The sequence below is a fragment of the Pteronotus mesoamericanus genome, unplaced genomic scaffold, assembly GCF_021234165.1.
Source record: "Pteronotus mesoamericanus isolate MK-2021 breed Mesoamerican mustached bat unplaced genomic scaffold, CSHL_Meso_final contig_73, whole genome shotgun sequence".
In the NCBI taxonomy this organism is placed as follows: domain Eukaryota; kingdom Metazoa; phylum Chordata; class Mammalia; order Chiroptera; family Mormoopidae; genus Pteronotus; species Pteronotus mesoamericanus.
In genome coordinates this window covers 33,217,521-33,229,384 of record NW_026555245.1, presented here as the reverse complement: position 1 = coordinate 33,229,384, position 11,864 = coordinate 33,217,521, and the positions used below count along the sequence as shown (strand labels likewise).

Here is an 11,864-nt window from a genome sequence, read left to right as displayed (position 1 = left end):
GCCCAGACCAGTCAGCCAGGCTGCCTGCCTCCCTACCTGCACCCTGCCTGTCTACTCAGGGCCACAGCTGTTGTTTCTGTGATAAAGGGGAAGCTTGACTATTTTATCATTGTCCCAAATCCCCATCCATTTCATGTTATAGGATCATTAAACAGAGGAGTGTACAAATACTCCTTAAACAGGCAAGCAGCTACTTGAGGGTTACAGGCAGACAAAATGCCTGAAAAATGACTGCAATTTGACATCTATGCCAGTGAATGACTTATAAACTAAGAAATTGAATTTCTTGGACTGTAGGCTCTCCTGGGCTTAAAAAAAAACCAAACAAACCCCAAAGCTTTTCATTTTAAAGTTTCTAAGCAGAGCTCAGTGCTTACTATCAACTTGGAGTGGCTCTTTTCTTGGCTAAGTATTGCAACACCTCCCATATTCGAAGGTCAGTTATTTGGAAACTTCAGCTGTCCAAAACCGAGGCAAGAACCTGGAAATAAGCAGCCTTTAAGTTGCCAAGATCATTGACATGCATCTCATGTATAGAAACTTAGGTACTTTACTCAGTGCACACCCCCTACTCTGGCACTGTCTCTGAGCATATTGGCCCCTCTCCTCCACATTTCTTTTTAACACACAGTTCCAGTGAATGCCTATTATCTGGTTTACTACCCCACAGACGAGGAGGAGGGGCTGCTTTTAGAAGCAGACGCAGTTAGAACAGAAAGGAGTGACAGCCGATAGCTTGGCAGTGGGATATAGGCCCCCCAAATTAAAACAAATACAGAACTTAAAAGTATGGCAACTCAGGAATTATGGCCCCAGTGTAATAAAAAAGTAAGAGTACATACACATACATGAGTGTGTGTGCACATACATACATTTTTTATTAAGGCTGAAAAAATATACCATGGTTTGTGCTTATGATCCTGGTTTAGTAAAAAGAATAAAAATTATATACATATTTTTAAAGTCTGGACAAATGTATCAACAGTGTTGGATAAATGAATTCCCACTTGTCTCATTTATCTGGAATAATAAGAGAATGGGGATTTAGAGTACTTTAATATGACGTTAACCTATAGGTAATATGTATCAGCCTTTCTGAAGGTGTTTTCTGTGCTCTACCAGCCCCATGAAATGATCTTCAAAAAAGTTCATTGGATACATAAGTTTGAGAAAGGCTGCATGCTATATTCTCCTGTTGGAGACTCATGATACGCTCTAATATTTTGAGGGCTCTGTGAAAGCCTATAGGAAAGGAACTTTGTTTACCTTTGTATAACCCATTTATGAATCTGCATTCTTGGAATTACAAGTGCTCAAGCAAAAAAGGGAGTTTGTTGGTTTAGGCGACTGAAGAGTCTAGAGCTTTATCTGTGGGCTTTAGGCATAGCTGGATCTTGAATGATGAGATACGAGATTAAGCTTTGATCTTTTGGCTTTATTTTCTTCTGCATTATCTTCTTAGGAAGGCCTTTTCCATGTAGTAGTTTTGGCAATTCTGAGTTTACAACATCCTTTTAGCTAAAGGGCTTCTTCTTTCTAGTGGTTCTAGTAAAAATCCCTGAATTGGGTCTCTTTTGCCTGGATTGTGTCTTGTGCTCATCCCTGGCCCAATCACCATGGCCAGAGAGATAGAAAATTGCATTGTCCAGGCCCAAGTAGGGGTCCACCCCTGGCCAGAGCAGTGTGCACTTTGGGGCCAATCCCATGTGACCTACATGAACTGTAGAAGGGCTTGGGGAGGAGTGGGTTGCTAAGGGAAAACTGAGGTGTAGTCACCAGGGCAGGGGTGGATGAATGCTGAGCAGGCAGAAACAACAGCTTCCAACTCTGACAATAGAGCCCTTTTATTGTGTAAAACCTGTTGGAACACATATGGAAAAATATTGCCAAGTGCTCGTCATACATTTTTTCAAATAAGTTTAGAATACAATAAAAGACACATGCATGCAAACATGTGGTTGAACCTTTCTTTGATGATTTAGAAACCTCAGTGGATCCTGCAGTCCCTCGGGGTGGACTCTGTCGAAGCATTCTGGTCACTGATGGTTGAGGTTGTTTGGCTTCTTGATAAATGAGAGGTTAGGGAACAGCCAGAGTTCAGGGCACAGGGAGCCTGGGAAAGTTCATTGACTGGACAGTAGAAAAAAGTGTATAGCTTCATGTTCTCTCAAGTTCTGACCACACCAGCTCATGTCATTTCACTTTATCCACACAAAACCCTCTCTGGGTTGTTAGCTTCCCATCTGGGTGGGGAATTGAAGCTCAGAGAGGTTAAACAACTTGACAAACTCTTCATAGGCTTGCTCAAGGCCTACCTTGAGTATCTTCATTCCAATGGGGAGGGCCTGTGCAGGCGAAGACATTCGGCTTAGGAGCAAATGGCCCATGGACCACATCTGCTCTGTGCCCTGGCACCGTGACATGCTGAGCACCAGCAATGGGACAGAGCTACCTGGATGACTGAAAAACTTCATCATTCTTCAGCTGACCTCAGTCAAGTCATTTCCAGGTCATTTCATTGTTACTTAAAAAATGATGGTGAATTGTAGGAAGTAAACCAAGCTCATGACACACTTCATCACCACACTCCTTGCCTTGATCATTAAGCACTTCCTAGAATTGCTCACCTGGTAAGTACGTGTTTGCAGCATGTCCACTATCTTTCATGCGATCTGTAACGAGGTTAACCCTGGCCATCACAAAGACCTGGGGAGGACTGTTTATGTCATCTTAAAGAAGGAGGCAATTTTCCCAGGCATGCTTTCTGGTCCAGATCATGACTGTTCTATCTCTCAGGCCCTCCTAAGCATTCTGTTTAAACAAAGATTATTTATGTTTGACAGGAGAACCATTCCCCACTGTCTGCTTTCTCTTCACTTACCTAAAACTACACATTTAGTTTCTGTTTACACATATATAAACTATGTTTTTAGGAGCAGCCTGGGAAATCCTTGGTTGGAGATGGATTTTGCCTTCGGAAAACACAGAGGTGAATGACATCTGTATATTGTGTTATTAGAAGCGTGACACGTGGTTGATTGGGACCAGGTGCTTTACAGACTCCATCTAAGTGAAGTTGTAAACCTCTAGTTGACAGGCAAGGTGACAGCCCAGTTCTTGTTAGCAAAGGCTTGATTAGCAATATCTATTTTCCACTTTAGTCGTGGCAAAAACAGTTGATAGCCTTGGGGTGCTGTGACTACAAAGCTGAGGTTTGGCCAAAGATAACACTCTCTGATTAACTCATATATATTTGACCTGTAAAAGCAACTCCACATGGACAGGATGGGTGCATGGGGGCAGAATATGATTTTAGGTTAAGCTTAGGAGATTGATAAAATTCACTGGGGATTTCTGGGTCAAGTTGGAGGCATAGGCAGATACACTTTTCCTCCTTGCAAATCATAAGGAGAATCACAACTAACCTCAAAATAAAAAAATACACAGAACTTCCAGAAAATCAAACTGTATGGAATTCAACAACCAAGGATTTAAAGAAGTCATATTCATCCAGACGGGTAGGAGGGGTGGAGCCAGGGATGGGGTTGGAGAGGACACAGTGTGGTGGTGGCGAGGTGGTGGCAGCAGCAGATGGCAGAATGAGCAGTCCCACATTCACATGTGGTGGATAAAAATTGGGAAGGACAACTGAGGAGTGAGTGATCTGAGCCACAGGCTAGACTGCACAGCCCAGGGCTCAAATGTCTGTAAAATAAAGCCTCATAACTTCAGGCTATAAAAACCAGTGTGGGTTGGGGTGGCAGAAGAAACTGCTGGTTTCTCAGGAGAGCCTGTTTAAAGGGACTACACAGTCCTAAAACATACACAAACCCACCCACTCTGGGAACCAACACCAGGGCAACAGCTAGAAAGGCACTATTTGCATGTGGGAAGTGGGTGAAATGACTGGAGGTGGAGTGCCAAGCAAGCCTCCAGCAGCCAGGCAGCAGCATTGTCTGTTTTCTGATCCTTCTCCCACATACAGAGCAACAAAGCAGTGAGGCAGGTTGCCCCACCCTGGTGAACACTTAAGGCTCTGCCCCATACGACTTAACAGTTGTGCTAAGACAGGGAGTCAAAGCAGCTCTACCTAATACACAGAAACAAACACAGGGAGGCTGCCAAATTGAGGAGACAAATATGGCCCAAATGAAAGAACAGAACAAAACCCCAGAAAAAGAACTAAACAAAACAGAGATAGCCAACTTATCAGATACAGAGTTCAAAACGCTGGTGGTAAGGATACTCAGAGAACTCATTGAACACATCAAAAGCATAATGGAAGAAAAGGCTACACTAAGTGAAATAAAAATCCACAGGGAACCAACAGGGAAGAGAGGGAAGCTGGTGTTCAAATCAACAATTTGGAACATAAGGAAGAAATGAACAGTCAACCAAACAGAATGACGAAACAAGAATTCAAAAACAAACAAACAAACAAACAAACAAACAAAAAAAGGATAGAATAAGAAGACTTTGGGATATCTCCAGAAGTGCCATCATCTGAATCATAGGGATGGCAGAAGGAGAAGAGGAAGAGCAAGAAATTGAAAGCATTGAAAAAAATAATGAAAGAAAACTTCCCTAATTCGACAAAGGAAATAGACACACAAGTCCAAGAAGCACAGAGTTCCAAACAAGATGGACACTAAGAGGACTACACCAAGACGCATCATGATTAAAATGCCAAAGATTAATGACAAAGGATCTTAAAAGCAGCAAGAGAAAAGGAGACAGTTACCTACAAAGGAGTTCCCATAAGACTATCAGCTGATTTCTCAAAAGAAACTTGGCTCATAAGAAGGGGCTAGCAAGAAGTATTCGAAGTCATGAAAGACAAGGGCCTACATCCAAGATTAGTCTATCCAGCAAAGCTATCCTTTAGAATGAAAGGGCAGATAAAGTGCTTCCCAGATAAGGTCAAGTTAAAGGAGCTCATCATCACCAAGCCATTATTATTACATGAAATGTTAAAGGGACTTATCTAAGAAAAAGAAGATCAAAACTATGACTATTAAAAGGACAACAAACTCATAACTATCAACAACTGAATCTAAAAAACAAAAACTACGCAAACAGCTAGAACAGGAACAGAATCATAGACATGGAGATCATTTGGAGGGTTATCAGTGGGGAAAGGGAAGGGAAGTAATGGGGGAAAATGTACAGGAATTAAGAAGCATACAACATTAAGGTAGGTACAAAATAGACAAAGGGATGTTAAGAATGGTATAAGAAATGGAGAAGCCAAAAGCACTTATGTGTACGACCCATGGACATGAACTAAAGAGTGGGTTTGCTGGAAGGAAGAGGGGCACTGGGTGGAAGGGGGAAAGTAGGGAGAAACTGGGACAACTAGAATAGCATGATCAATAAAATATCCTTTAAAAAAATTCACTGGGTATTTACTGGGTTGGCCAGAAAAGCCTGTTTACTTTTTTTCTGTTAAATAAGAGACATTTTTCATTTTCACCAATTACTTTATTGATTTGGCTATTTTGAGTATGTCGGCCATCTCCCGTGTGGTGTAACGTTGATTGTTCTCAATTAATGTCTTGATTTGTCATCCACTTCAACTGATCTACCTGATCGTGGAGCATCATCCAGTGAGAAATTTCCAGTATGAAACTTTGCAAACCACTTTTGGCACATTAGATCAGTCGCAGCACTTTCTCCATACACTGCACAATTTTTCGTGTGTTTCAGTTATGTTTTTATCTTGAAATAAGAGAGCATAATATACTAAAAGTGTTGCTTATTTTCTTCCATCTTCAATAAGGCTACACAAAATTTCCCAATTTTGATTTTTTTCTTTTAAAAATGCTGATATGACATCTGTCACCATACTCTCTAAGAAAATTGTTTTGAATGAAGTTAAAGACAACTAAGTGCTACTAGATCCACTTTATGGGGAAAAAATTTTTTTAGCTAATCCAATAGTTTTACTGTTCACGTCAAGGTTTTCATTAACACCATTTTCTTTATTGGCAGTGTGTGACATGGGTCAGTAACTCTCCCTGATTTAACTCACGTTCAATGCATTCTGAGCCTGAATCCTGAAGTCTTTAAATCCTATCTGGCTCATTGAATAAAATAAGGGACAGGGAGAGACAAAAGCAAGGAGATGTCACCTTATTTTGTTTCTTAATTTATCCTTCTGGTGGTTAACTCATCAAACATATCAGTTTTCACTAGGTTATTCTCCAAAGCTTCATTCGTCTCTCTACCCAACCTTTCCCTTATCCTTTGTGGATGAATTTGCCTGTTTTGGAGAGCCCCACAGATAATTAGTGAGACCTAACGTCTCATTTTAGATGAGAACCCTTAATAAAAATGGATTGTTCCCTTTGGGTTTATTTGCAAGATAATACCTGATGTGAGGATAATAGCGTGCTGTTCATGGGAAAATCTACCACATGATAAGTGAAATAGTTTTATTTTTTAGCTTTTACTTTGCTTGTATTTTGTTCATGAATGAGTATTTCTCAATTTTTTAAAAGCAAATGAAAGGAAACAACACTTTTGTATACATTTGGGTATTTTGAATTGAGACTAGGCAATACATTTAGATTATAAGATAAAGTCTGTCTTTGGGGGTATTTCTGGAAGTTTGTCAGTATTTTGCTGAATCTTTGAGTTTGCTACATGAACTGATCTGTTTTCTTCCAAAACACGGAGCTTGCTTCACTAATGTCTCTCTAGTTTACACTGTTGTCATAGTATTGAACTTTGAAGGCATGACTGCTGTCCTCAATCAAAAATGGAAACATGAGGAAATCTTTCAATGCTCACAATGGGAAGTGAAGTGGTGTTTCTGCCAGTTCTGTCCTTCATCCCCCTGTCTCTCTAAGGCTACTTGTTGATGATAATAGCAATTAGCATTCAGTGAGTGCTTCAGTGATATGCCAGGCCTCCTTATATTTCCTTGACATGAAGTCAGTTTTCTCACAACAACCCTATCCTATGAGATATCGTCTTTTAAAGGTAAGAAGCTGAGGCATAAATGAGCTGTGGTGATTGTTGCCCATTCTGGTCTCAGCGGATTCACAGATTTCTTGGGCTCATCATGCCAAAGTCCTGGAAACATCTGGGCCTAGCAGGGGATGCTAGTGTGAGGAGTTACACGCCCAGGACTGGCCTGGGGTTAACATCCCAAACTTTCACACTGTGGTTGGTGGCACCTTGGTAGGACTCTGGCACTCCCTGCTCTGTTCTGTCATTTTGGCTGGAAAATTTTCCATATGATCTGCATGAGCCCTTCCCACATTTAGCTTTCCTGGCATTTGCCTCTGGCATCTGACTCATTCCCCCTCCACTGGAGTTTCTGTAGCACTTTGGTTGCGGGTATGTATTCTTAATTCTAGCATTGGCTTTTTCTTTAAAGCAAGACCTAAAACCCCTTAGGGAATAATTGGCATTTCAAAAAGAGCTTTCTGGTGTATTTTTATACTGCTCAACAGGGTGTGATGTGCTGAGGTCAGTTGCTGGGAAACAGGATGGAGGGTAGCATTCAGGCTGGGGGTCCCCTGGAGCATCTCCCACAACGGTCTGTGCATGGCCATCATCTGGGCCCGGGCACATGCTGCACTTTCACCAGAGCCTGTTTATGAAGAACCCTGTAATATGCTTTGTTTTTGTTTTTGTTTTTAAACACTTCCTACAGTAGCTTTATTTAAAAATAGGGAGCTAGGAGCCCAAGAATGCCGTAATTGATTTTAGGGGATGAGAAAATGACAATTCCAGTAAAATGTGCTATTGTCATCTCTACCAACCTCCAAGCAATAGGGAAGAATGGGGGCACATGCCAAGGTGGACACGTGTGGTCGGCTCTTGTTTGGAGGAGCTGGAGAGAGCATAGTGGATAAGAGCAAGGCTCTGGCTAAAAAGCCAGACCACTCCAGTTTGAATCCGGTCCACCAGCTGGGTGACATTCGTCTCCTCTGGGCTTATCTCTATTTATGTATCTGCCCATATGTAAATGGGGTAATCATAGGGTTCATGTGAGGATTAAATGTAGCAGCGATTTATGAATGTTAGCCCTTGCCAATAACGCACATCCACAACTTTAGCACGCAGTTACTTCACAGTGTTCACTGTGTTCACTGTGCACGCAGGAAGCCTGGGGTGAGACTCTTCCTGCACCCAAGTCTCCATCTACCTACATGTACCTTTGCTTGCTTTTCTTCGTAAAGGTACCTGTGGCTCCCATCTTCCTACTACATAGGGTCATAACTCAGATGACTGTCAAAGGACAGCACTAAGTCTGAATACATGCGCATCTACAACCATAGCTCCTCTGGGTCCTTTTACAGAGCTGGCCTTTCCAGGCAGAGGCCCCCTGCTCCCATGCAGGTCTGGAGACTACAATCCTTCCTTTTCAGCCAAACACACATAAGTGGCTGGGTACCACCCTCTCCCCCTGCACAAAACAAGATGGCACAGCTGAGCTTAAGAGAGAGTCAGACACCACGATTTAAATAAATAAGCTGTATTATCTGTACAAAAAAAATATAAATACACTTTTGTGTTTTAGAGGAGGAAGTGCCTCCTTCCACATTATTCAGCAGCGCTAATAATCTTGGGGTGCTGCTGAGTCACAATTCACAGAACAAACAGTAAGTGAACATTCATGTCATGCAAGGAGCATGCGGCTTCCTACCCCAAACCCAGGCCCTCTAAGCTTGTCCTGAAACCCACTTCCAAAGGGTCCAACCTGACACATGGCAGAGCTGGAGGACACCTGCTTTGTGGAAATGTGAATATTGGCCATTGGTTTTCAATAGCTATTGAACTAGACAGAATAAGCCACATTAGTAGTAGTATAGAATTTGTCTTTCTTCATTCAATGTGTAACTATTGTGTCACGAATGAACCCCCTCTTATTGCCCCATCGCCCCATGTTAGTTTGTACAATGCATTCTGTACACAGTGAATGGATCCAGAATTAAACATCAGGTTCCATTAAAAATAGAAACAATACAATAATCACCACTGAGTTTACAGGAACAAAACTGCAGAAAGTAACTAAGATGTCCCCCAAATACTATGTTTTCTGGATGGCAATGTACAATTATTAATATTGCACTTTTTTTATACAAGAAATCCTAATAAATATTCACAAAAAGATATACATAGAAAACATTCTCTTTTATTTTAAATAAACATTACACTGATTTTTTTTTTTAGTAACATGATTCCTTAGAGCCCATTTTTGTGGTGAGGAAGAAAGAAACCCACCTCACTGTCCACAGCTCACCTGGGGAGGACACAGCTTAACGTTGTCTTCCCCTCAGCTTCTCCGTCCAGGCTGGCTGGAAATGCAGCCCTGGTGTCAGCAGCGGCTCTGGAGGGAGCGGCACTTCACAAGTTACCACACCTACATCTGAAGGGTGAGTGGCTCTGGCCGCCCTGCCCTGCCATGACTGTTCAGCTGTGGCCACTCACGGCGAGGTGGCCAAAATCACTTGTCCAAAGCCACTTGCTGAATGAGCCATTTGCCAAATCACCAAAACTGGTATATGTTGATGTCTAGCAGTTCACTGTGTGGGGGGAATGGGTTGGAAAGCCTTTGAGAACAGTCCTGGAAGCTTTAGTTAGTTACCCTTCGGCTTTGCTGCCACACTCCATCACCCTGCCCCAGCCGGCTCTATAGAGAGGAGGGCAGCTCCCACTGTGGTCTGGGAGGTGCCTGGGACCGCTGCCCACCTCACACCCTGGCCAGCTCTGGAATGGAGTGGTCGCTACGACCTGGTGGCTGCTCTCTGGCAAACTGGTTAATGAATTGGTTTTTGAAAATTGACTCTAGTCCCTCGCTCCTTACACGGGACAGCATAGGCCATCCAGGCAGAAAACGAGTTCCAGGCCGGGAGACTCTAAACATAAAGAGATGCCAGGGGTGGTTCTGCTGTGGGTACAGTGGCAGAAAGGTCACTGAGACAGTGTGGGGAGCAGGGACTCCTCTCCACCCCATGGAGGGCACGTCTCTCAAGCCTGAGCCCTCTGTGAGGGCAGCGGAACTCTGAGCATGCAAGGGTTGCATGCTCACACGCAGGTTCAGAGCCCGTCTGCAGGCCTCCTGCCTGCTCACTCCTCCCGTCTCCCTCCACTTCCCCACTGAGGATCACGCACAGGCTTCTTTTCACTTCTGTCCCCTCTTCCCTTGCTACCTCACACTCTGCCCTGCGCGCTTTAGGCCTACTTGGATTGTCTCCTCCTTGACTCCCACATGTCCATGTTCTGAGTTCTCATTGCTCTGTGCTCTCCCTGCCCCCTCAAACCAGAAGAGCTGAGTTCTGCCCCAGCGCAGTGTCCCCTGTCTCTGCTTGCCCTTCCCAAGGCCGAGGGGCAAAGGCAGAGGAGGAGAGAGGGACAGCACATTCCTGTGTTAACAGTGCACCACCAGGAAAGACCCAGTTGGTTGTCCAAAGTCTGGACCGATGCTTTACAAACCATCTGGGACCCTTGCCTTCCTGCCTGCTGGGAGCTCTGGCTCCTTGCTGTCCCCAGGGGCTGTGCCTGCCTCTTTCTAGGTCTCTTCAGGACCCACGTTTGCAAGGGAGCTCCGGCGATCTGGCCTGGTCAGCTCTGCAACCTCCTTTAGACCTCTGTCCTTGTCCTTTCCCAACATCCTGTCCTCCATATAACTGAAAGAGAAGACATACTGAGGTCCTCACGTCTGGGGGTGTGCTGGGGGAGGGGGTTGGATGAGGGTGTGTGGTTGGGGGCAGGGAGGGGGAAATAAATAAATAAAATGAAGAAAGCTTAAGTTCTGTTCAAGGTGGTTGCGTGAGTCCTTTGTGCGGCCAGGGTGGAGTTCTTCCCTGTGCCCCGTCTTCACGCTTTGCCACAGGTTCCACAGCAGCGAGACTTGAACTGGCTGAGTTGGCAGAGTTTGAGCTGTTTCACCTTCTCGCAGTACCTGGTGGTATCTCTGCACTCCACTGGGAAAGAAGGAGCGGGTGAGGGATGGGGACAGAAAGGCAACATTGAAACAGAAGCTGTGGGCAAGCAGGTGCTTCCTGGGGTTTGCCCTGGGCACCCCCAGACTCCTGCGCTGGAGGGGCCACTGCTGTCCAGCTCCTCTGAGCTGGCCTTGCTCCAACGGGGCTCGGCCGCTTGCCCCCAGCTGCCAACAGGCTGCAGCTGCAGAGGAACGCTGGGGCCCTGCCCTGGGCCTGCTCTGCTACCTTTCTGATAGCTCCTTCCCTTCCCGAGGGTGCCTGTCATCTCCTCCTGTAGGACCGCGTCACCTCCTAGACACGCTTTCCTTCTCATGTGGTATTTTATTAAGTGACTCTCCTCCTTGAGATGGTTCCCAGAAGGACTAGAATTTCTTCCACTTTGAGGAGGCGTGTTAGTGAGGCCCTGGTTCATGGCCACATCCCCAGAATGGGAACCTTCCTTTCCCTGGGAAGCTGCATTTTCTTGTATTCTCTGGTAAGCCTCTCTACGCCTTCCCTCACCAGGCCTTACCAGAACACTGTGGCGTTTTAGTTCAGTATTGGCATAGACTGGATGGCTCCTCACTACTGGTGCTGATTTGGGTTGTGGACATATATGATTTCATTGAACATTGGTACTGAGTGTGGTGAGCTCCTACTACAAAGAGGGGTTAGCACCACACAGGAGGGCAAAGACCAGACCGTCCCTCCCAGCGTAGAGAAAGCAACCTGAACTGTGTGCCTCTGGGGCATCAGCCTCAGCCCTGGGCTCTGATGCTCAGGGAGGCCCTTTTGGGAGAAAACAGCGCTGCAACATGTACAAATTTCCTCTTGTTTACCTCACTTCGTCTTCCCTATGGGGAAGCACCTCCAATTTGTTTTGAGTCCAGAGGAAGAAAACAATACATCCCCACCAAACCAGGG

At 44.6% G+C, this 11,864-nt stretch overlaps 1 protein-coding gene across 1 annotated transcript in view; it reads right to left on the bottom strand.

Annotated features, from left to right (window-relative positions):
* Positions 1 to 9,679: 9,679 nt before the first annotated feature.
* The window catches only part of ADAMTSL1 (ADAMTS like 1), an 890,629-nt gene continuing 888,444 nt past the window's right edge, over positions 9,680 to 11,864 (bottom strand). Inside the window, exon 30 of the mRNA XM_054583189.1 lies at positions 9,680 to 10,940. Coding sequence (XP_054439164.1) covers positions 10,834 to 10,940 — 107 coding nt within the window. The 3' untranslated portion in view covers positions 9,680 to 10,833. The remainder of the gene's footprint in view (positions 10,941 to 11,864) is intronic.